This window comes from Lampetra planeri, chromosome 74 (assembly GCF_965212315.1).
Source record: "Lampetra planeri chromosome 74, kcLamPlan1.2.h2, whole genome shotgun sequence".
Lineage (NCBI taxonomy): Eukaryota > Metazoa > Chordata > Hyperoartia > Petromyzontiformes > Petromyzontidae > Lampetra > Lampetra planeri.
In genome coordinates, this window is record NC_136179.1 from 3315677 (window position 1) to 3341253 (window position 25577).

The 25577-nt window shown below is 43.4% G+C and overlaps 1 protein-coding gene across 1 annotated transcript; it reads left to right on the top strand.

Annotated features, from left to right (window-relative positions):
- The first annotated feature begins 4629 nt into the window (after positions 1-4629).
- LOC144737830 (uncharacterized) lies at positions 4630-25577 on the top strand. The gene is made up of 3 exons (XM_078620705.1): positions 4630-5247; positions 13538-13996; positions 25467-25577. The coding sequence occupies exons 1-3, from the start codon at positions 4630-4632 to the stop codon at positions 25575-25577; spliced, it is 1188 nt and encodes a 395-aa protein (XP_078476831.1).

Consider the following 25577-nt stretch of genomic DNA (forward strand, 5'->3'; position numbering starts at 1 on the left):
TACCTATTAAGCCGTATCGAGTACTTTTGTGTGTAATTTTAGTTTTACAGTTTTTTTTAGAGTTTAATGACGTGCACAGTGGTGGTTTGTAATGTTATCGGATTACTTGCCGAAGTGGTGTGAAGAGCACTGGTTGTGAGAGGGTTCAATTGTAGTCGTTAAGTGTTCCTGTTGAGCTAAAGTTGGAATGCGTCTGTAGGTACATCTTTACTCAACATTTTAAACGGTTTTTTTTCAAGTATATAGCTTTTTTTGATTGGTATTAATCGGCTTTAGATAGCCGGTTTTCAGGATGTACATTGATGACGCGTTCGTTGGATATATGGCCTTGACTTCAACATAGACGCACAGTGAACAAATGTGGTGAACTAATAAGGAAATCATGGGGAATTATATTTTAACGCTTTGGTATTCCTGGAACGGAAATAGTTTGCATTGTACTGGAGCATAGGACGTAATAAATATTCCCTTCGAGTTTTGATGTAAAAATGATTGCAGATGAATAAAAACGTATTTTTAACAAATGTTTGTCCGGTCTTTATTTTATAATGTTCCTAGAAAAAACATGTTAAGAGAATTTCAGGTGGAGGATCTCCGTCACACAAGTGTGCCCTTAACTGGCAGCATCTTGGCTGTCTACCCGATTAACACGTGTTCCTTGAGGGGAAAGGTCCCCGTAGTTAATCCTTCATCAACGTACCAGTCCCTAATCCCTAAGTATGTCGGGGATAAACTGTACTCTATAACATGTAAACTAATACTATAAACGATAACACTAAACTTTAAACGATTATAAACTAGTGTATTAGTAGGTATTATAATATCATTAGAAGCATTAGAGTCGTATAAGAATCGCTAATATGTATGTATAGTGTACATGCAAGGATCGGATACAATTATTACAATTACAACATGGTCATATTACAATCACGATTTTCACTGCTATATGTAATCGAATAACAAAAGACGGAATATATTTGTATAAATACACGCACAGAATCATAAACTCATGAGATTATGAATCGTTACAATTATTATAAGAATCACAAATTGTGACAAAAACTAAATCCCACAATCAAAACACCACGCTCACGTGACAAATTCTTAAACAAACTGCAACACTCAAGTGACAGAACTCAACAAAAAAACGCCCAATAAAAAGAACAACATCAATGGCCAAATCCTAAAAACAGACAACACACGCACGTTAGTAGCTGTTAGAAGAAAACAACACCTAGCACCTTCAACTAAACACATTATACAGCCCCAAACAGCCAACTCGTAAATGGGGCGGTATATGACAGCCTTCGCTGCTGTCGACGGGGCCAAGCAGCGAGTGTTTAACTCCATTGTTTCAGAATCCGTGTCATCACACGGTCACAGTGCCTTAGCCAAACTACATCTCCCCAACAAGGCAACCATCACTATGCTGTGTATTTTAGCACTATATTTACGGACGCACTTGAAGATAACAATTCGTCTAGAAAAGGCATGCGACTTGTTCTACCAACATGATTTCAATTTATATCCGAAAGTTCATTCATGAGCAGTATTCACTATGCCCCGATGGCACTAACCTACACACAGTTATGATTAATCAAAGTAAACATTAGTCGCTCATCCCAGCTCAAACATGATCATACCAATTATTTCCAAATCCGTGTCGGGTCCCACGAGAATAGGGCACGTCCACAAACTCTCAAATTGTAAACTCACATGGCATACTCTAACATTATAAACTCTAACAATATAACCTTTAAACTATGAGCTATACATTGTAACGCTTTAAAATAACACTACAAACAAGTGTTATAGTTAACTATGATGTTGTGAACTCTAACAATGTAAGCTATGAGCGATACATTATAACGCTATAAAATAACATCATAAGCTAGTATTACAGATTAGAACACCGTACATTGAATTGTGATATTCGAATCTCATTCGAATTCTTAGCTTCACACTCGTGAGTATGTAACATGTATGTATGTAATATGCATGAATGTAATGTCTGTATGTAACATGTATGCATGTAATATGGACGTGCGAACCAAGGGTGGGATATGTGAAACGGAAGGTGCAGGATCAGGATGGGATTACAATTATTTGAATAACATTTTGGTGGTATTAATATCAAGCTGTCCACTAATGGATGAATGTTCCATCAAAATGGAATCAAATAACAATATTCAGTATGAATATGTAAAATAATCGCACAAACCCAATATTAGCCCGTGAAATAATGAATCATTACAATTGTAATGACTCCGTACTCAGACTGCAGAGGGTTATTTTATTTAGCCTTTAACGCGGTTTCAGACCCCAGGCGTCACGATATAGCAACGACGACGACGAGACAGCAACCAGCCAACACAGCCCCAAACCTCGTTCCTCCCCCTCTCTCATTCTCGGCGTGAACCTCCGCCCACACTTGGTCTCGCCTTCCCTTCTCGAACTCTATCTTGTTGTCACCACTTGTCCCTTAGTTGATGCACTGTCTTTACATCACCCACCTCTATGACCTCTACCTGACCCCGCCATGGGCAGAGCAACTTGGGGGACATACCCGGTGGCACCTGTAGGCAATACACCATGCCCTGTCCCCCACTGCCCATGGAAGCACGTGTTCTCGCCGGCCCGTGTTCTTTTCATTGGCGGCTTGCGCTCTGGTGGGGAAAGGTCCTCGTTATGAATCGTTTCGCAACGTTCAGGTCCAGAATACCGAAGTATACCGGGAATCACCTGTACTTAAAACATGTAAACTGATAACACTATAAACAATAACACTAAACATTAAACGACAACAAAAATATCAACTGGTTTTATAATTTATAGCACCATAAACGGAGGTACGGTATTTAAATCTCATTATAAGTATTAAAATCGCACTCTACAGATATGTATGTAAATTATCTGTTCAATCGAACCGGGGGTCTAGATGTGTGAACTGTGGGGGGTACAGGGCAAGAATCATATTAAAATTTTTGAATAACAATATGGCCGTATTAGCATTTTAATGGGTTTTAATGTTTGTTACGTGCAAATGCAAATCGTTAGTCGTAAATGCGAGGGAGGGGTTAAGAGGTGCACGTATAATCCAGTGTTGTGTTTAGAATGCGTCTAGACAAGGAAGGTGACTTGTTCTACACGGGCAGCCAAAATGATTACAATTTCTGTCATCAAACAGTGTGAGTTCATTCATGAGCAGTATTCGCTGAGCCATGATGACATTAACCTACATACAGTTATGGTTAAACAAAGTAATATTTAGTCACTTAATTCTCAGTTCAGACGTGATCATCGCAATCATTTCCAAAGACGTGTGCGGTCCCGCGAGAGCAGTGATAGGCCACAAACAGCCGGGCAGCGTAAGCAGCAGAATCAGAAGTAGCAGCGTTGCCCTCGAAATGTGTTGTTGCTGTTGTTGTTGCTGCTGTAGTTGCTTCTTTTGAATTTATACACACAGGGAGGTGGTGGTCCGTGATGGGATGACGCCTTTGATTAAAGCCTCGGATCAAACTCACCCGTTTGACGCCCTTGATCGTCGCATTTGATCAACTCTGATATTGTAGACTCTCACATGTTAAGCTCTATCATAGTGAAACATAATATTATAACCTATGAACTACAACCTATCCATTGTAACGCTGTAAAAGAATATTACCCATTGGGTTTCACTCCCTCTTCGAGAAGGACGCTCTCTTCCTTTTCTAAAGTTACTTGCTAATTTCTCACGTGAACATCACTAACCCCGGCCACTTCTTTATGACCCGAGGTCTACACCCATTTCAAACCTTTTAAAACAGTCTGCCTCAGCCGCAGACCATGCTTTTCCACATGACGGACGCTTGTGTTGCGCCTGAAACGTCGTGATTATTAAATGCCTAGAACCAAAGAGTATATAATATTATAAACTATGAACTACAACCTATCCATTTTAACTCTGTAAAATACTATTAATTGTTATAGTGTATAATCACGTAAATTGAGGTATGGGATTATAATCGAGGACAATGGATGGCATGGGGAACTTGTTTTTCCAGCGCTAATCCCATTTATTCAAAATATGCGCACAATTACACACTGAGATGCACTTACAAATTCATGCATGAAGCAAACAGGGCACATTACCCTTCGGTATGTTAATATACAAGCGGATTGTACCTTCCAAAATTAACAATCGAATGCAAATATCCTGAAAGACAAAGGATTGGATCCTCGGGGCGGAGTTATAAGGCGGCTCAGAAGCAGAGCTCAATGTCATTTCGAGAGGGAACTTGATGAGGTTGGACGCTCGACTCGTCCCTCTGCTGATCGCCCTTCAACCGCGAGACAACGCAGCCTGGCGAGCACAATTGCTGTGTTGACAGTTAGGCGACTTTGCGTCGGGAGAGTTCGTGGCGACATCTTCAAACGGGTTCCAGACATCGATATACCGTGAATCTCCAAGTAAGTGTCTATTTTCGCGATTAAACTATTGAACGTGTTCGCCGTCACATTAGCGATATTTTTTTGCATCTCGGTTAGACGCGAGTGTCGTTCTTGTTTTAGCAGTTAACAAAATCTAAAACTCAACGCTTAACATCCTTGCGGCCGATAGCGTACTTTTGACTCAATAACACCGCTCACATGGAGCAGAGACGCTCTCCACAGCCCCACGCACACGGAGGCAAGAAGCCATTCAATTGCTCTGTGTGTGGGAAGTCCGTTTCATGGCCATCACATCTTCAGAGACACCAGAGAACACACACGGGTGAGAAGCCATTCCTGTGCCCTGTGTGTGGGAAGACATTTGCACACTCATCACATCTTCATAGTCACCAGAGAACACACACGGGCGAGAAGCCATTCCTGTGCCCTGTGTGTGGGAAGACATTTGCACACTCATCACTTCTTCAGATTCATCAGAGAACACACACGGGCGAGAAGCCATTCCTGTGCCCTGTGTGTGGGAAGACATTTGCAAAGTCATCACATCTTCAGATTCATCAGAGAACACACACGGGCGAGAAGCCATTCCTGTGCCCTGTGTGTGGTAAGACATTTGCAAAGTCATCACATCTTCAGAGTCACCAGAGAACACACACGGGCGAGAAGCCATTCCTGTGCCCTGTGTGTGGGAAGACATTTGCACACTCATCACATCTTCAGAGTCACCAGAGAACACACACGGGCGAGAAGCCATTCCTGTGCCCTGTGTGTGGGAAGGCATTTGCACGCTCATCAAACATGAACCGGCATCAGAAGGTCCACAATGATAGGAAACTGAAATCAAAAGCTGAAATTCGAGGTGCTGGAATGAATCCTGAAGAAGTTTCCACCTTCGATCCCATGCAGTTGGATCCCGAGAGATGGCTGGATGTAATGGAGTGGCTCGAGAGTCAACCAGAGAGCTCGGGGTGACTGAAAAAATATTACGTCATGTGGTTATACCTATTAAGACGTATCGAGTACTTTTGTGTGTAATTTTAGCCATTTTAGTTTTACAGTTTGTGAGAGTTTAATGACGTGCCCAGTGGTGGTTTGTAATGTTATCGCATTACTTGCCGAAGTGGTGTGATGAGCACTGGTTGTGAGAGGGTTCAATTGTAGTCGTTAAGTGTTCCAGTTGAGCTAAAGTTGGAATGCGTCTGTAGGTATATCTTTACTCAACATTTTAAACGTTTTTTTCGTCGAAGAAATAGCATTTTTTGATTGGTATTAATCGACTTTAGATAGCCGATTTCAGGATGTACATTGATGATGCGTTCGTTGGATATATGGCCTTGACTGCAACATAGACGCACAGTGAACAAATGTGGTGAACTAATAAGGAAATGATGGGGAATGATACTTTAACGCTTTGGTATTCCTGGAACGTAAATGGTTTGCATTGTCCTGGAAATGTGTGAACATAGGACATAATAAATATTCCCTTCGAGTTTTGACGTTAAATGATTGCAGATGAATAAAAACTTATTTTTAACAAATGTTTTTCCGTTCTTGATTTTCTAATGTTCCTAGCAAAAACATGTTAAGATAATTTCAGGTGGAGGATCTCCGTCACACAAGTGTGCAGCATCTTGGCTGTCTACGCGATTAAACTCGTGTTCCTTGAGGGGAAAGGTCCCCGTAGTTAATCGCTCATCAACGTACCAGTCCCTAATTCCCGAAGTATGTCGGGGATAAAATGTACTCTATAATATGTCAACTGTAATACTATAAACGATAACACTCAACATTAAACGATTATAAACTAGTGTTTTAATTTATAACCATATAAACGGAGATAAGGTATTATAATATCATTAGAAGCATTAGAATCACAGTGTGGTCGTATAAGAATCACGCACAAACCCATTCTTAACTCATGAGATTCTGAATCTTTACGATTTTATAACAATCACAAATTGTAACAAAGCGAAATTCCAACAAGCAAAACACCACGCTCACATGACGTATTCTTAAACAAATTGCAACACTCAAGTGACAGAACTCAACATAAAAACGCCGCAATTAAAAGAACAACATCAGTAGACAAATCCTAAAAACAGACAACACACGCACGTTAGTAGCGGTTAGAAGAAAACACCTAGCACCTTCAACTATACACATTTTACATCCAACTCGTAAATGGGGCGGTATACGACAGCCTTCGCTGCTGTCGACGGGGCCAAGCAGCGAGTGTTTAACTCCATTGTTTCAGAATCCGTATCATCACCCGGTCACAGTGCCTTAGCCAAACTACATCTCCCCAACAAGGCAACCTTCACTATGCTGTATATTTTAGCAGTATATTTACGGACGCACTTGAAGATAACAATTCGTCTAGAAAAGACAGGCGACTTGTTCTACCAACATGATTTCAATTTATATCCGAAAGAAGTATGAGTTCATTCATGAGTAGTATTCACTAAGCACCGATTACACTAACATACACACAGTCATGATTAAACAAAGTAAACATTAGTCGCTCATCCCAGCTCAGACATGATCATAGCAATTATTTCCAAATCCGTGTCGGGTCCCACGAGAACAGGGCACGTTCACAAACTCTCAGATTTTAAACTCACATTGCATACTCTAACATTATAAACTCTAACAATATAACCTTTAAACTATGAGCGACACATTGTAACGCTTTAAAATAACACTAGAAACTAGTGTTATAGTAACCGATAATGTTGTGAAATCTAACAATTTACGCTATGAGCGATACATTATAACACTATAAAATAACATCATAAACTAGTGTTACATATTAGAACAAATTGAAGTGTAATATTCGAATCTCATTCGAATTCTTAGCTTCACACCGTGGTCCTCTAAGAATCACACTATGCTCGTGAGTATGTAACATGTCTGTATGTAATATGTATGCATTAGATAAGTCTGTGTAGTATGTATGCATGTAACATGTATGTATGTAATATGGACGTGCGAACCAAGGGTGGAATATGTGAAACGGAAGGTGCAGGATCAGGATGGGATTAAAATTATTTGAATAACACTTTGGTGGTATTAGGATTAAGCTGTCCACTGCTGGATGAATGTTCCATCTCAATGGCATGAAATAGCAATATTCAGTATGTATGTATAAAATAATCGCACAAACCCAACATAAGCCCGTGCAATTATAAATCGTTACAATTGTAATGACTCGTTTGATAAGAGTATTTAATCAAAGTTTGTTAACCCACGGAACACCACTGGAACTGAAGCATATTCAGCAGCAACAGCAGCAACAGCAGCAGCAACAGCAGCAGCAGCAGTAGCAACAGCAGCAGCAACAGCAGCAGCAACAGCAGCAGCAGTAGCAACAGCAACAGCAGCATCAGCAGCAGCAACAACAGCAACAGCAGCAGCAGTAGCAACAGCAGCAGCAGCAGCAACAGCAGCAGCAGCAACAGCAGCAGCATCACCTTCAGAGATGCTGCGTCCCGCGGCACCATCCAGGCGAGGAAAGGAAGAGCAGAGCCCGAATCGACGGCCGCCACCCGAACATCGGCAGCTGTAGATAGCGTGATTCTAATAGGACCACGTGTATTAATGCTACCCCTATCCCCTCCCTATGTAGTTTATACTTTAGCTTTTTACGTTTTTGTTTAGTTACTGCAGCTACATACTATTAACATTCCTTCCCTTTATTAATGCTACCCCTATCCCCTCCCTTTGATGCTGCTAATCCTGCATAATGCATGGGCATTATGCATGATTAGCATTTCACAAATAGCACTAATCACATCCCTGCATTTCCCATAAATATGCTAAATTCCTCTTGATATGCAGATTATTTTGCCAATGCGCATCCCCCCCCCTTCCAACCCAGCTTAAATAGACGCTCCAAGCGTGGTGGTTTTTATTTTAGACGCTGTCGCCTCGACAGACCTGGTCTTCACCTGAGGATGGCTGCTTGTGTTGTGGCCGAAACGTCGTGAGAATAATTTTATTTTATTATGTTTATTTTTATTATTTTATTACTTCCCTTCTACGTGACTTGTCATTATACTCATTTTGATGCTATTCTAAACCGAGCACCTCCCAGTTTGCATTTACGACTCCCAATGCGCATCTACATCCTGATCCTGCACCTTCCGCTTCACATATCCCACCATTTTTTGGCACGTCCATATTACATACATACATGTTACATGCATACATGTTACATACATACATGTTACTTTAACGCGTTGGTATTCCTGGAACGGATATGGTTTGCATTGTACTGTAACTGTTTGAACATCGGACTTAATACATATGCGGTTGGAGTTTTAACATAAAAATGATTGCAGATTAATAAAAACGTATTTTAACAAATGTTTGTCCGTTTATTTATTTTACAATGTTCATAGCAAAAACGTTTTTTAAGCGAGTTTCAGGTGGAGGATCTTCGTCACACAAATCTGCCCTTAACCGGCAGCATCTTGGCTCTCTCTCCATTAACATGTGTCCCTGGAGGGGAAAGGTCCCCATTATAAATCTATTCGCAACGTTACGGTCCCAAATCATCAAGCATGACATGTGAACTGTAACACTATCAACGATAACAAAAATAATTTAAATACTATAATCTATTAACTAGTATCATCATTTATAACACCAAAAACATAGGTACGGTATTATTAGTTTTGAACAAAAGAAACGGAGGTTCGTGATGAAAATAGCATAATAATAATTATAATCGCACTGTGATAATGTTAGAATCACACTGTGGCCATATGCATGTTAAGTGAATGCGAACCGGGGGTAGGATTTGCAAGATTTGAATCTCATTACAATTATTAAAATCCCACTGTAGTCGTATTAGAATCAAACTGTACACTGTTGGATGAATGTCATGTTAATTTAATCGAATAGCTATATACGGTACTAGCTGTACTACCCGGCTTCGCCCGGGACTTGTATCCACCACGCCCGGCCGCCTTTGTCTCCCCAGTGGCGATGTGAATACGCCACACCAGTTACTCGTTTTGAGGCAGAGTCCCTCCCTCGCCACTCTCCCTCCCTCGCCACTCTGCCTCCCTCACCACTCTGTAGAGGACGTGAAATTTGTATGAATTTACCTCAGAGTGGCGTGGTGGGTGTCGAGGCCTAGCACCGTGCAGAGCCTCCCGCTTCACCTGATTTTCCCACCCGGCTGACGCTGGGTACGGGTGCCGGTCCCCCCTCCCCCGCGCTACAATAATACTGTGTAATCGCTATAATTTAATAATCGACCGACCCTGTAATAGTAATAGCACACATTGTGGTGGGGGGGGAGTGAATTTACCTCAGAGTCGCGTGTTAATGCGTGCACCTATTTTTAACGGGAATTAAAAATGGCGTCCACCCCGCGGCCCGTCGCTACCCGTTGCCAGGGGCAACCGCCGTCCAATGAAAGCGGCGAAGGCGTCGCTACCCGTTGCCAGGGGCAACCGGCGTCCAATGAAAGTGCGTATGGTCCGGCGACACACACACACAGACAGATTCGCGATTTTATATATATATGTAAACATATAAAGTGTATAACAATCACATATTATAACATAATTGCATTTCATATGATTTGAAAAACATACGTTCATTGAGAAAAAATGAGAATTTCGTGGACCTTGTGGGGAGATGGAGCGCAGTGGATCGGATCGTCTCCGCTGCTGTCGACGGGGCCAAGCAGCGAATGTTTAACTCCAGTCACAGCGCCTTACCAAAACTACATCTCCTCAACAAGGCAGCCTTCCCTCTGCTGTGTATTTTAGCCGTATATTTGAGGACGCTATTGAAGGTAACAATTCGTCACGAAAAGGCATGATTACAATGTCTTTCATAATGGAGTATGAGTTCATTCATGAGTAGTATTCGCTAAGCCCAGATGGCACTAACCTGCACTCAGTTTTGTTTAATGAAAGTGAACTTAAGTCGCTCAAATCTCAGCTCAGGATCATCTCAATTATTTCCATGAACGTGTGGGGTCCCACGAGAGCAGGGCCGGCCACAAACATTCGGGCAGCAGTTGGAGCAGAAGCAGAAGTCGCTGCTTTGCTATCGGACGGTTTCGTAGCTGCTGTAGTTGCTTCTGTTACTGTTATATAGGCAGCATATTGATGTCCAGTGATGGGATAACGCCTTTTATGAAAAACTCTGATGCAACCTACCAGATCGTAGCCATCGATCGACGCCTTTTGCTATACTCTTACATTGTAAACTCTCACACTGAACTTTAAGATTATGAATTCCAACAATATCACTTAAATATTAAAATATACATTTGAAGAATATACAAATTACTGTAAACTAGTGTTATAGTAAACTCTAACAATATAACCTATGAGCTATACATTATAAGGCTATACAATAGCATTATTAACTAGTGTTACAGATCAGAACACCGTACATTGAAGTGTGATATTCGAATCTCATTCGACTTCTTAGATTCACACCGTGGTCCTCTAAGAATCACACTATGCTCATGAGTATGTAACATAAATTTTGATTTAAAGCTTTCGTGACTGCAGGGATTCATCTTCTTGGTTCTTTCGGTAAAGTCAAGTAGAATGGATATAATAAAATAATAAAAATAAAACATAATCAAATAATTCTCACGACGTTTCGGCCACAACGCAAGCAGCAGTCCTCAGGTGAAGAACAGGTCTGTCGATAAGACAGAGTCTGATTGACACGTCCTAGGCTTGGAGCGTCTATTTAAGCTGGGAGGGAGGAGGAAGATCGCCTTTACAAAATAATTTGCATATCAAGAGGAATTTTAGCATATTTATGGGAAATGCAGATATGCAAATACTCCAAATAGTACTACTTGTGAAATGCGTAAGAGGTTTGGCGGGGGGTTTAAAGTCATGTTTTGCCCGTGCATTATGCAGGACCAGCAGCATCAAAGGGAGTGGATAGGGGGAAATATTAATAGAGGGAAGGAATGTTAACAGTATGTAGCTGCAGCAAACAAACCACCACGTAAACAACCAAAGTATAAACTACATAGTATCATCAGTATACTAAACATACTCTCCAATAAGCTGAGCTACAAACAGTAAGTAATACACCACAATTCTATGTCGCAAAAAATATAACACGCCTCTAGTCAAACCTTATTCTCCCACATCACACGGGTCTACCCCGTACTACATACTGCCACAGACAAACCGAACATTAAACCACATACTGTATTACTATACACCTTATACATTGTAATATTACTCTATGTATTATTCTACCTACCCTACTGCACACCACACTGCTGCATATTCACCATACAACTACGAATTTTAGCATATTTATGGGAAATGCAGATATGCGACTAGTACTACTTGTGAAATGCGTATGAGGTTTGGCGGGGGGTTTAAAGTCATGTTTTATCCGTGCTTTATGCAGGACCAGCAACGTGGTGGTTTGGTTGCTGCAGCTACATACTGTTAACATTCCTTTTTTATTAATTCTTCCCCCTATCCCCTCCCTTTGATGCTGCTGGTCCTGCAAAAATATGAAAACTGATAACACTATAAACAATAACACTAAACATTTAACGGCAAAAAAAATATCAACTGGTTTTATAATTCATAGCACCATAAACGGAAGTACGGTATTTAAATCTCATTAGAAGTATTAAAATCGCACTCTACAGATATGTATGTAAATTATCTGTTAAATCGAACCGGGGGTCGGATATGTGAACTGTGGGGGGTACAGGGCACTGTGCTTGAATGTTTGTTATGTGCAAATGCAAATCGTTAGTCGTAAATGCGAGGGAGTGGTTAATCCAGTGTTAACATTTATTTTAGCATCATATTTAAGGACACTGTTGTTGATACGAATTCGTCTGGACATGGCACGTGCCTTGTTCTACTCGATCAACCAAAATTATTCATACAGGAGTGTGATTTCATTCATGAGTAGTATTCACAGAGCCCCTATGACACTAACCTACCTAAAGTTATGGTTAAACAAAGTAATCTTGAGTGACTTAATTCTCAGCTCAGACATGATCATCGCAATCATTTCCAAAGACGTGTGGGGTCCTGCGAGAGCAGGTCCCGACTACAAACAGCTGGGCAGCAGAATCAGAAGTAGCTGCGTCGCCCTCGAAATGTGATGTTGCTGCTGTTGTTGTCGCTGCTGTTGTTGCTGTTGTAGATGCTTCTGTTGCTGTGATAAACGCAGGGAGGTGGTGTTCCGTGATGGGATGACGCCTTTGATTAAAGCCTCTGATCAAACTCACCCGATTGACGCCCTTGGTCGTCGCATTTGATCAACTCTGATATTGCATACTCTCACATGTTAAGCTCTATCATAGTGAAACATAATATTATGACCTATGAACTACAACCTATCCATTGTAACGCTGTAAAAGAATATTACCTATTGGGTTTCACTCCGTCGTCGAGAAGGCCGCTCTCTTCCGTTTCTAAAGTTACATGCTAATTTCTCTGCATTCACTTTAAATCGAGGACAAAGTTTTTCCATTTATTAAAAATAAGCGCACAATTACACACCGAGATGCACTTACATATTCATGCATGAAGCACAATGGGCACATTACCCTTCGGTATGTTAATAAACATGCGGATTGTACCTTCCAAAATTAACAATAGAATGCAAATATCCTGAAAGACAAAGGATTGGATCCTAGGGTGGGAGTTATAAGGCGGCTCAGAAGCAGAGCTCAATGCCATTTCGAGAGGGAACTTGATGAGGTTGGACGCTCGACTCGTCGCTCTGCTGATCGCCCTTCAACCGCGAGACAACGCAGCCTGGCGAGCACAATTGCTGTGTCGACAGTTAGGCGACTTTGCGTCGGGAGAGTTCGTGGCGGCATCTTCAAACGGGTTCCTGACATCGATATACCGTGAATCTCCAAGTAAGTGTCTATTTTCGCGGATAAACTCTTAAACGTGTTCGCCGTCACATTAGCGAGATTTTTTTGCATCTCGGTTAGAGTGTCGTTCTTGTTTTAGCAGTTAACAAAATCCAAAACTCAACGCTAAACATACTTGCGGCCGATAGCATACGTTTGACTCGATAACACCGCTGCTGTTACAACGCTCACATGGAGCAGAGACGCTCTCCACAGCCCCACGCACACGGAGGCAAGAAGCCATTCAATTGCTCTGTGTGTGGGAAGTCATTTTCATGGCCATCATATCTTAAGAGACACCAGAGAACACACACGGGCGAGAAGCCATTCCTGGGCTCTGTGTGTGGGAAGGCATTTGCACAGTCATCACATCTTCAGAGTCATCAGAGAACACACACGGGCGAGAAGCCATTCCTGTGCTCTGTGTGTGGGGAGGCCTTTACACGGGCATCAACTCTTCAAACTCATCAGAAAACACACACGGGCGAGAAGCCGTTCCTGTGTTCTGTGTGTGGGAAGGCATTTTCACTTTCAGCAAATTGCCAACGCCATCAGAAAACACATACGGGCGAGAAGCCATTCCTGTGCCCTGTGTGTGGTAAGACATTTGCACACTCGTCAACTCTTCAGAACCATCAGAGAACACACACGGGCGAGACGCCATTCCTGTGCCCTGTGTGTGGGAAGGCATTTGCACGGTCATCAACCATGAACAGGCATCAGAACGTTCACAATGATAGGAAACTGAAATCAAAAGCTGAAATTCAAGGTGCTGCAATGAGTCCTGAAGAAGTTTCCACCTTCGATCCCATGCAGTTGGATCCCGAGAGATGGCTGGATGTAATGGAGTGGCTCGAGAGTCAACCAGAGAGCTCGGAGTGACTGAAAACATATTATGTCATGTGGCTATACCTATTAAGCAGTATCGAGTACTTTTGTGTGTAATTTTAGTTTTACAGTTTTTTTTAGAGTTTAATGACGTGCACAGTGGTGGTTTGTAATGTTATCGGATTACTTGCCGAAGTGGTGTGAAGAGCACTGGTTGTGAGAGGGTTCAATTGTAGTCGTTAAGTGTTCCTGTTGAGCTAAAGTTGGAATGCGTCTGTAGGTACATCTTTACTCAACATTTTAAACAGTTTTTTTTTCAAGTATATAGCTTTTTTTGATTGGTATTAATCGACTTTAGATAGCCGATTCCAGGATGTACATTGATGACGCGTTCGTTGAATATATGGCCTTGACTTCAACATAGACGCACAGTGAACAAATGTGGTGAACTAATAAGGAAATCATGGGGAATGATACGTTAACGCTTTGGTATTCCTGGAACAGAAATGGTTTGCATGGTACTGGAAATGTGTGAACATAGGACATAATAAATATTCCCTTCGAGTTTTGACGTAAAAATGATTGCAGATGAATAAAAACGTATTTTTAACAAATGTTTGTCCGTTCTTTATTTTATAATGTTCCTAGAAAAAACATGTTAAGATAATTTCAGGTGGAGGATCTCCGTCACACAAGTGTGCCCTTAACCGGCAGAATCTTGGCTGTCTGCCCGATTAACACGTGTTCCTTGAGAAGTAAAGTCCCCGTAGTTAATCGTTCATCAACGTACCAGTCCCTAATCCCGAAGTATGTCGGGGATAAACTGTACTCATAACATGTAAACTGTAATACTATACACGATAACACTAAACATTAAACGATTATAAACTAGTGTTTAAAATTATAACCATATAAATGGAGGTAAGGTATTATAATATCATTAGAAGCATTAGAATCACAGTGTGATCGTATAAGAATCTCTAATATGTATGTATTGTGTACATGCAAGGATCGGATAAAATGTATTACAATTGCAACATGGTCATAATACAATCACAATTTTCACTGCTAGATGTCATCGAATAACAAAAGACGGAATATATTTATATAAATCCACGCTCAACCCTATTATAAACTCATGAGATTATGAATCGTTACAATTATTACAACAATCACAAATTGTGAAAAAGAGAAATTCCAGCAAGCAAAACACCACGCTCACGTGACGAATTCTTAAACAAACTGCAACACTCAAGGTGACAGAACTCAACAAAAAAACGCCGCAATAAAAAGAACAACATCAATTAACAAATCCTAAAAACAGACAACACACGCACGTTAGTAGCTGTTAGAAGAAGACAACACCTAGCACCTTCAACTATACACATTATACAGCCCCAAAGAGCCAACTCTTAAATGGGGCGGTATATGACAACCTTCGCTGCTGTCGACGGGGCCAAGCAGCGAGTGTTTAACTCCATTGTTTCAGAATCCGTGTCATCACCCGGCCACAGCGCCTTACCCAAACTACATCTCCCGAACAAGGCAGCCTTCCCTATGCTGTGTATTTTAGCAGTATATTTACGGACGCACTTGAAGATAACAATTCGTCTAGAAAAGACAGGCGACTTGTTCTACCAACATGATTTAAATTTATATCCGAAATTAGTATGACTTCATTCATGAGTAGTATTCACTAAGCCCCGATTGCACTAACCTACACACAATTATGATTAAACAAAGTAAACATTAGTCGCTCATCCCAGCTCAGACATGATCATAGCAATTATTTCCAAATCCGTGTCGGGTCCAACGAGAACAGGGCACACTAAACATTAAACGACAAAAAATATATCAACTGGATTTATAATTTAGTGCACCATAAACGGAGGTACGGTATTTAAATCGCATTAGAAGCATTAAAATCGCTCTCTACTCGTATATATGTAAAGTGTACGTGCAATCGGCCCGGGGGTTGGGTTTGCGAACTGTGGGGGTGCAGGGTTAGAATCGCATTCAAATTCTTAGAATTACAATATGGACGCATTAGCTTTTACTGTGCTTGAATGTATGTTATGTGCAAATGCAAATCGTTAGTTGTAAATGCGAGGAAGGGGTTAAGAGGTGCACGTTTAATCCAGTGTTACATTTATTTTAGCATCATTTTTAAGGACACTGTTGTTGATAAGAATTCGTCTGGACATGGCACGTGCCTTGTTCGACTCGATCAACGAAAATTAGTAGAATGTCGGTCATAAAGGTGTGCGAGTTCATTCATAAGCAGTGTTCGCTGATCCCCGATGACACAGACCTACACACAAACAAAGTACTCTTTATTAAATTATTATCAGCTCAGACATCATCATCTCAATCATTTCCAAAGACGTGTGGGGTCCCGCAAGAGCAGGGCCTGGCAACAAATATCTGAGCAGCGGAAGCAGCAGAATCAGAAGTAGCTGCGTCGCCCTCGAAATGTGATGTTGCTGCTGTATTTGCTTCTGCGTCGATCAAGATTGACGCTCTTGATCGTCGCATTTGATCAACTCTGACATTGTAAACTCCCACATGTTAAACTCTAACATAGTGAAATATAATATTATAACCTATGAACTACAACCTATCCATTGTTACGCTTTAAAATACGATTAACTGTTATAGTGCAGAACCACATAATTGGAGGTATGGGATTATAATCGCATACTAATAATTATGATCGCATTGAGCTAATTAGAATCACACTGTGGTTGTACGTATGGTAATTTAATATGCCAACCGGGGGTAGGATATGCAGGATTAGAATCGAATTACAATTATTCGAATCCCACTCATCGTATTACTATACAGTATACACAAATAAATAGTATAACAATCACACATTGTAACATAGATACAATACACATTATTTAAAAAACGTTTTTACAAATATATGTTCCACTTTTTTAAAACTCAGAATGTCGTCGTTCATGTGGGGAGATTGAGCGCAGTGGATCGTATCGTCTAAGCTGCTTTTCGGAATCCGTGTGATAACCCAGTCACATCGCCTAACTCCAGTGACAGCACCTTACCCAAATAACATCTCCCCAACAAGGCAGCCTTACCGATGCTGTGTATTATGTTTATGGGATAACAGAGGTGTGTATTTTTCCATAAGCCTTGCCAAAAACGACTGATTGTCCGCTTAACAGCCTAGACTGTAAACCACCATTGGTGATAGTGTTGTTTGAGAGCAGCTATTAAAGTCGCTTTGGCAAACGAGGTGGTGGCTGGACAAACCATGCCTCGCTGTTTGTCTCCGGAATGATGACCGATACAAACCAGACCAAGCGGAGACCATGTACCAGATCGGATTTTGGTTACTGATGTTAGAGTGATTGTGTTGCAAGTGTGGTCACTACGCGTCTGTACGTGCTCACTCCCGAAGCTCGGCGATTTTTGGCAACGCCACGGGGCTGCATTCACTTCAAATCGAGGACAATGGAGGGCATGGGGAACGTGTTTTTCCATTTATTCAAAATAAGCGCATAATTACACACTGAGATGCACTTACATATGCATGCATGAAGCACAATGGGCACATTACCCTTCGATATGTTAGTATACATGCGGATTGTACCTTCCAAAATTAACAATCGAATGCAAATATCCTGAAAGACAAAGGATTGGATCCTAGGGGGGGAGTTATAAGGCGGCTCAGAAGCAGAGCTCAATGCCATTTCGAGAGGGAACTTGATGAGGTTGGACGCTCGACTCGTCGCTCTGCTGATCGCCCTTCAACCGCGAGACAACGCAGCCTGGCGAGCACAATTGCTGTGTCGACAGTTAGGCGACTTTGCGTCGGGAGAGTTCGTGGCGACATCTTCAGACGGGTTCCAGACATCGATATACCGTGAATCTCCAAGTAAGTGTCTATTTTCGCGATTAAACTCTTAAACGTGTTCGCCGTCACATTAGCGAGATTTTTTTGCATCTCGGTTAGACGCGAGTGTCGTTCTTGTTTTAGCAGTTAACAAAATCTAAAACTCAACGCTAAACATCCTTGCGGCCGATAGCGTACTTTTGACTCGATAACACCGCTGCTGTTACTACGCTCACATGGAGCAGAGACGCTCTCCACAGCCCCACGCACACGGAGGCAAGAAGCCATTGAATTGCTCTGTGTGTGGGAAGTCCTTTTCATGGCCATCATGTCTTAAGAGACACCAGAGAACACACACGGGCGAGAAGCCATTCCTGTGCCCTGTGTGTGGGAAGACATTTGCAAAGTCATCACATCTTCAGAGTCACCAGAAAACACACACGGGCGAGAAGCCATTCCTGTGCCCTGTGTGTGGGAAGACATTTGCACGGTCATCACATCTTCAGAGTCACCAGAGAACACACACGGGCGAGAAGCCATTCCTGTGCTCTGTGTGTGGGAAGACATTTGCACAGTCATCACATCTTCAGATTCATCAGAGAGCACACACGGGCGAGAAGCCATTCCTGTGCTCTGTGTGTGGGAAGGCATTTTCACAGTCGTCAAATCTTAACACGCATCAGAAGGTCCACAATGATAGGAAACTGAAATCAAAAGCTGAAGTTCAAGGTGCTGCAATGAGTCCTGAAGAATTTTCCGCCTTCGATCCCATGCAGTTGGATCCCGAGAGATGGATGGATGTAATGGAGTGGCTCGACGATCAAACCGAGAGTCAGGGATGACTGAACAAATATTACGTCAGGTGGTTATACCTGTATCGATAACTTGTGTGTAATTTTGACCGTTTTAGTTTTACAGTTTTTGTGAGAGTTTAATGACGTGCACAATGGTGGTTTGTAATGTTATCGGATTACTTGCCGAAGTGGCGTGATGAGCAGTGGTTGTGATATGATTCAATTCCGGACAATATTGTAGTGTTTAAGTCTTCCTGTTGAGCTAAAGTTGGAATGCATCTTCAGTTAGATCTTTTCTCAACATTTTAAACGGGTTTTTTCAAGCATATATTGTTAGAGTTTATAATGTTAGAGTATGCAATGTGAGTTTACAATTTGAAAGTTTGTGACTATTTTTTTTGAAAGTTTGTGACTATTTTTTCAGTCACCCCGAGCTCTCTGGTTGACTCTCGAGCCACTCCATTACATCCAGCCATCTCTCGGGATCCAACTGCATGGGATCGAAGGTGGAAAATTCTTCAGGACTCATTGCAGCACCTTGCATTTCAGCTTTTGATTTCAGTTTCCTATCGTTGTGGACCTTCTGATGCCTTTTAAGAGTTGACGACTGTGAAAATGCCTTCCCACACACAGATCCGTTCCAGGAATACCAAAGCGTTAAAGTATCATTACCCATGATGTCCTTATTAGTTCACCACGTTTGTTCACTGCTCGTCTATGTTGAAGTCAAGGCCATATATCCTAAGAACGCGTTATCAATGTACAACCTAAAGTCGATTATTACCATCCAAAAAAAGCTTTATACTTGAAAAAACCCGTTTAAAATGTTGAGTAAAGATCTAACTACAGAAGCATTCCAACTTTCGCTCAACAGGAAGACTTAAACACTACAATATTGTTCGGAATTGAACAATCTCACAACCACTGCTCATCACACCACTTCACCAAGTATCAACATCAAAAATCAACACCTGCACGTCAATAAACTCTCAAACGAACTGTAAAACTAAAGGGTCAGAATTACACACAAAAGTACTCAAGACAGCTTAATAGGTATATCCGCATGCAACATTATATTTCAGTTACCGCTAGCTCTCGGGTTGATCCTCGACCCACTCCATTACATCCAGCCATCTCTCGGGATCCAACTGCATCGGATCGAAGGTGGAATTATCTTCAGGAATCATTGCAGCACCTTGAATTTCACCTTTTGATTTCAGTTTCTTATCATCGTGGACCTTCTGATGCCTGTTCAGTTTTGATGATGGTGCAAATGTCTTTCCACACACAGGGCACAGGAATGGCTTCTCGCCCGTGTGTTCTCTGGTGAGTTTGAAGAGTTGATGAGTGTGCAAATGTCTTCCCACACACAGAGCACAGGAATGGCTTCTCGTCCGTGTGTGTTTTCTTATGATCTTGAAGAGTTGATGATTGTGCAATTGTCTTCCCACACACAGAGCACAGGAACGGCTTCTCGCCCGTGTGTGTTCTCTGGCGTTTCTGAAGATGTGATGAGTGTGCAAATGTCTTCCCACACACATAGCACAGGAATGGCTTCTCGCCCGTGTGTGTTCTCTGATGACTCTGAAGATGTGATGAGAGTGCAAATGCCTTCCCACACACAGGGCATAGGAATGGCTTCTCGCCCGTGTGTGTTCTCTGGTGTCTCTGAAGATGTGATGGCCATGAAAATGTCTTCCCACACACAGAGCAATTGAATGGCTTCTTGCCTCCGTGTACGTGGGGCTGTGGAGAGCGTCTCTGTTCCATGTGAGCGTAGTAACTGCAGCGGTGTTATCGAGGCAAAAGTACGCTATCGTCTGCAAGGATGTTTAGCGTTTGGATTTTGTTAACTGCTAAAACAAGAACGACACTCGCGTCTAACCGAGACGCAAAAAAATCCCGCTAATTTGACGACTAACACGTTTAAGAGTTTATCCGTGAAAATAGACACTTACTTGGAGATTCACGGTTATCGATGTCTGGAACACGTCTGAAGATGTCGCCACGAACTCTCCCGACGCAAAGTCGCCTAACTGTCGTCACAGCAATTGTGCTCGCCAGGCTGCGTTGTCTCGCGGTTGAAGGGCGATCAGCAGAGCGACGAGTCGAGCGTCCAACCTCATCAAGTTCCCTCTCGAAATGGCATTGAGCTCTGCTTTTGAGCCGCCTTATAACTCCCCCCCTAGGATCCAATCCTTTGTCTTTCAGGATATTTACATTCGATTGTTAATTTTGGATGGCACAATCCGCATGTCTATTAACATACCGAAGGGTAATGTGCCCATTATGCTTCATGCATGAATATGTAAGTCGTATGGATGTTATGTACACGCGATTTTGTGTATATTATGGGTAACGGCGCTTTGTGAGAGAGAGAGCGCGCTTTGAGGGTGCGTGATGACGCCGTTGTGGGTGTCTCAAAGGTTAACGCTAATGGGACCGTAAATTGGCGCCAAGTTGCGTCGCGTATTCGGTTGGTCGCATGCAGCCACGAGTTGCTTTGCGAGTTGGGTTGTGTAACCAATGTGGTTGGTAAAATATTGGTTAAAAATTCCCCGATATGACTGCTGCGCGCAGCAAGCTGGGGCTGTGCGTCTATCGTTGTTGGGATTGTTACAATAAGACGGGGAAAGCAATTTGTGACCCCCAGCAAAGGGAAGCTGGGGTGCACGAATGGAGAAAACTGGCCACGTGTTCGCACGTTGGGCCGCCATTTTGCGCACACGCGGGGTATGGCGTCGATGCGCTTTGCGGAAAGGGCAGCCATTTTGAGTGCGCGCGAGATATTGCGCGAACGCGCTGGGCGAAGGGGGCCGCCATTTTGAGTGCGCGGGAAAAACCTCGGTGGGGCAAATATTCCATCTGTTATGCCTGCCATTGTTGATTGGGTGATGCACGAGTGGTGGTCACGTCGGCCTATGGCTGATGGCTGACCTGACAGCCCGGAGGCGAAACCTCCGTGGTATGTCTTAAACTAATGGGCCGTGTGCTCATATGGCTCGGGGAGTCATGGTTCAGTTGTGCGGTGGCAGACTGAACCTGGTGTGCTGGGGGCTCACGGGATTTGGGTTAGGGCGTTATTGTCTCTATAAGAGAACATTACCCCGTGGGGGGGGGTCGTTGATATCTGGCCTTGCCGAGGGATTGATCTTCCCTTGGCTATGAAGCGCATTTCAAAGATTGATGGAGCTCGTTTGACGGGGTTGCAGTGGCAGACGTGTCTTATATATTTGGACGATATCATTGTCTTCAGCCGCACATTTGAGGAACATTTAACACGGCTGGAGACAGTGTTCACGAGGATGCGCTCTGCGAATTTAAAATTTAAACCAAAGAAATGCCACCTACTGCAACGGTCCGTCCGTTATCTGGGGCACATTGTGAGTGCTGAGGGGGTGTCCACGGATCCGGAAAAGACGGCGTGCGTCCGGGATTGGCCGACTCCGGCCACCGTGGGGGATGTTCGGCGGTTTTTGGGATTTGCCTCGTATTACCGAAGATTTGTGCCGGGTTTTGCGACGATTGCGAGGCCCTTGCATCTCCTTATGGGTAAAGGACGGAAATTTGTTTGGGGACAGCCGGAAGAGGCGGCCTTTCGGAGTCTGCGTGATCTATTGGCTACGGCTCCGACATTGGATTATCCCGATTTTGATCGCCCTTTCATTCTTGATACGGACGCGAGTGACACAGGTAATGGGGCGGTATTATCACAGTCTAAAGGGGGCGTAGAGCGCGTCGTGGCGTATGGTAGCCGAGTCTTGTCGCCTGCGGAAACACGCTACTGTGTCACTCGTAGAGAACTTTTGGCGGTTGGTTTTTCCTACGGCAATTTCGACCGTACCTTTACGGTCGTTCTTTTATTGTGCGTACGGATCATGCGGCCTTGCAATATGCACTTAAAATGGACCAGCCATCGGGACAGTGGGCACGTTGGTTGGACACGCTACAGGCATTCTCCTTCCAAATTCAACATCGGAAGGGAGTGCGCCATGCGAACGCTGACGCACTTTCCAGATTACCAGGGCACGCCTCTTGTAAATGTGCGTCGGGGACGCATAGGTGTTCGCCGATTCTAAACCCCCCTCAGCCGCTTACGTTGGCCGTCGAGAAGTCGGATACTCCGATGGAACCGGGACCGACTGACGGGGTTTTGAATCTGCCGCGGTCTGTCTGGATTCGGGAACAAATGATGAATGAGTTGTTGTTGTCCATGCGGAAGCGGTCTATGAGGGACAATGGGAGTCCGAGTACGGCTGTGGGGCCGCGAACCGCTCTCCGAGATGGTCTGCTTATGTGGCAAGAAGGGTTCCAGGAAAGCTGGCGTGTGGTGCTACCAACGTCCTTGCGATTCGAGTTGATTAGAACTCTCCATTGTGACACACTATTGCATTTAGGGGTGCAGAAGACTTTGTTGACGTTGCAACGTCATTATTTTTGGCAAGGCTGGTGTGTGTCCATCGCTGATGGGATAGTAAGGGAGGAGCATGGCCGAGTGCTGCTCATCCCCGAAATGGCACTAGCTGAGAGTATGGTAAATGGATGTTGCCGTGGGTTGACGACCACGGTGAGGGTTACGGCGAATTAAACGTTACCGCTGGGGAGCGTGGCTCTCTCCACGCGAGGGTGTGCGATTAGGGGTTTTGTTGGTTTGTTGAGAGTGACTGTGGGTACATGCTGTGTACGTCTGAGGTCTGTGCTGGTCCTCAAGGGGGGACTGCTGGTGGGTAAGAGCAGAAATTTTTTTTGTTGTTGTTGTTTTCACGTGTAAATAATATTGTTGTTAAAATGTAAATACTGGGGCGTCCATCGCGGTTATTTGGGTAATTATTGGGGTTTTCTTAAGCGGGCCGGAATTACATCGTCTCCACTACCCTGGGGCCGGGTGGCTGTCGTGTACGACATGCGGATGTGCGTTGTTGTGCTTTGTGCTGTTGTTGTTCTTGTTGTTATATTACATGCTTAGTGTCCTTTAAGGGGGAAGGTCGGTTCACCGCATTACGCTTTGGTATTGTTCAGCCGAGGTCGGCTGGGTTTTTTCTATGGGGGAGGGTGGTGTAATGCGGGCGAAAGCGACCTTCCGGATGTGACGTCACGAGGAGGCGGAGCCAGGTGACGTGGGGGAAAGGTTGGGGTCCTTAAGCGGGTAAACCGGAAAGAGAAGGCAGTCGGGTTGTGAATGGAAAAGGGTGAGGCCACGAGGGCGAACGAGAGGAGGGGGGCACCGCCGGCGAGCGGGAGCCGACCCCAGAGTACAGCCAGGAAGGCTGTGTGTTAGAGGCAGCGGTGTGGCTGCAGAGAGTCGCAGGAGCGACGAAGAGAGAGGAGAGTACAGCCAGGAAGGCTGTGTGTTAGAGGCAGCGGTGTGGCTGCAGAGAGTCGCAGGAGCGACGAAGAGAGAGAGACAGCACGAGGCTGTCAGCGCTGCGGAGTGAGCAGCAGCGATTTCAGCCAAGGGGGCTGAGAGTGAGTAACAGCAGCGGAGCTGCTGTGGGGGCTACAAGAGCGACAGAGACCAACAGAGGGGCTGCTGGTGGAGTCTGGAGAGACATCGGAGTCAGCACTGTGGGGACTGAGCAAAGAGGAGACAGCCGTGTGGGTAATACAGTACGGACCAAATAAAGGACACTGAGCCAGAGATCGTGGTCAAGTCTTTTATTACAAACGTACCAGTCACTAATCCCGAAGTATGTCGGGGTTAAACTGTACTCTATAACATGTAAACTGTAATACTATAAACGATAACACTAAACATTAAACGATTATAAACTAGTGTTTAAATTTACAACCATATAATCGGAGATAAGGTATTATAATATTATTAGAAGCATTAGAATCACAGTGTGGTCGTATACGAATCGCTAATATGTATGTATAGTGTACGTGCAAGGATCGTATACAAATTATTACAATTACAACATGGTCATATTACAATCACGATTTTCACTGCTAGATTTCATCGAATAACAAAAGACGGAATTTATTTATATAAATACACGCACAAACCCATTATAAACTCATGAGATTATGAATCGTTACAATTATTATAACAATCACAAATTGTGACAAAGAGAAATTCCCACAAGCATAACACCACGCTCACGTGACGAATTCTTAAACAAACTGCAACACTCAAGTGACAGAACTCAACAAAAAACGCCGCAATAAAAAAAACATCAATGCACAAATCCTAAACACAGACAACACACGCACGTTCGTTGCTGTTAGAAGAAAACAACACCTAGCACCTTCAACTATACACATCATACAGCCAACTCGTAAATGGGGCGGTATATGACAGCCTTCGCTGCTGTCGACGGGGCAAAGCAGCGAGTGTTTAACTCAGAATCCGTGTCATCAACCGGTCACAGCGCCTTACCCAAACTACATCTCCCCAACAAAGCAGCCTTGCCTATGCTGTGTATTTTAGCAGTATATTTACGAACACACTTGAAGATAACAATTTCGTCTTGAAAAGGCAGGCGACTTGTTCTACCAACATTATTTCAATTCATATCCGAAAGAAGTATGAGTTCATTCATGAGTAGTATTCACTAAGCCCCGATGGCACTAACCAACACACAGTTATGATTAAACAAAGTAAACACGAGCGAGACGGCCTCAACTTGAAGAGAAAGTTGACAAACTCACGGGTGCCATCACCCAGCTGCTACAACGCCTGTCGGATGAGACGCTGCGTCCCGTGGCACCAACCAGGCGAGTAAAGGAAGATCTGAGCCCCAATCGAAGGCCGCCACCCGAACATCAGCAGCAGTAG

Excerpts from the sequence above, each read along its gene's own strand:
- LOC144737830 (XM_078620705.1), top strand. The coding sequence starts at position 4,630 with ATGGAGCAGAGACGCTCTCCACAGCCCCACGCACACGGAGGCAAGAAG. Across the intron at positions 5,248-13,537 it reads ACATGAACCGGCATCAGAAG|CCCCACGCACACGGAGGCAA; the intron begins GTCCACAATGAT and ends CGCTCTCCACAG. Across the intron at positions 13,997-25,466 it reads AGACGCCATTCCTGTGCCCT|CTGCTACAACGCCTGTCGGA; the intron begins GTGTGTGGGAAG and ends GCCATCACCCAG.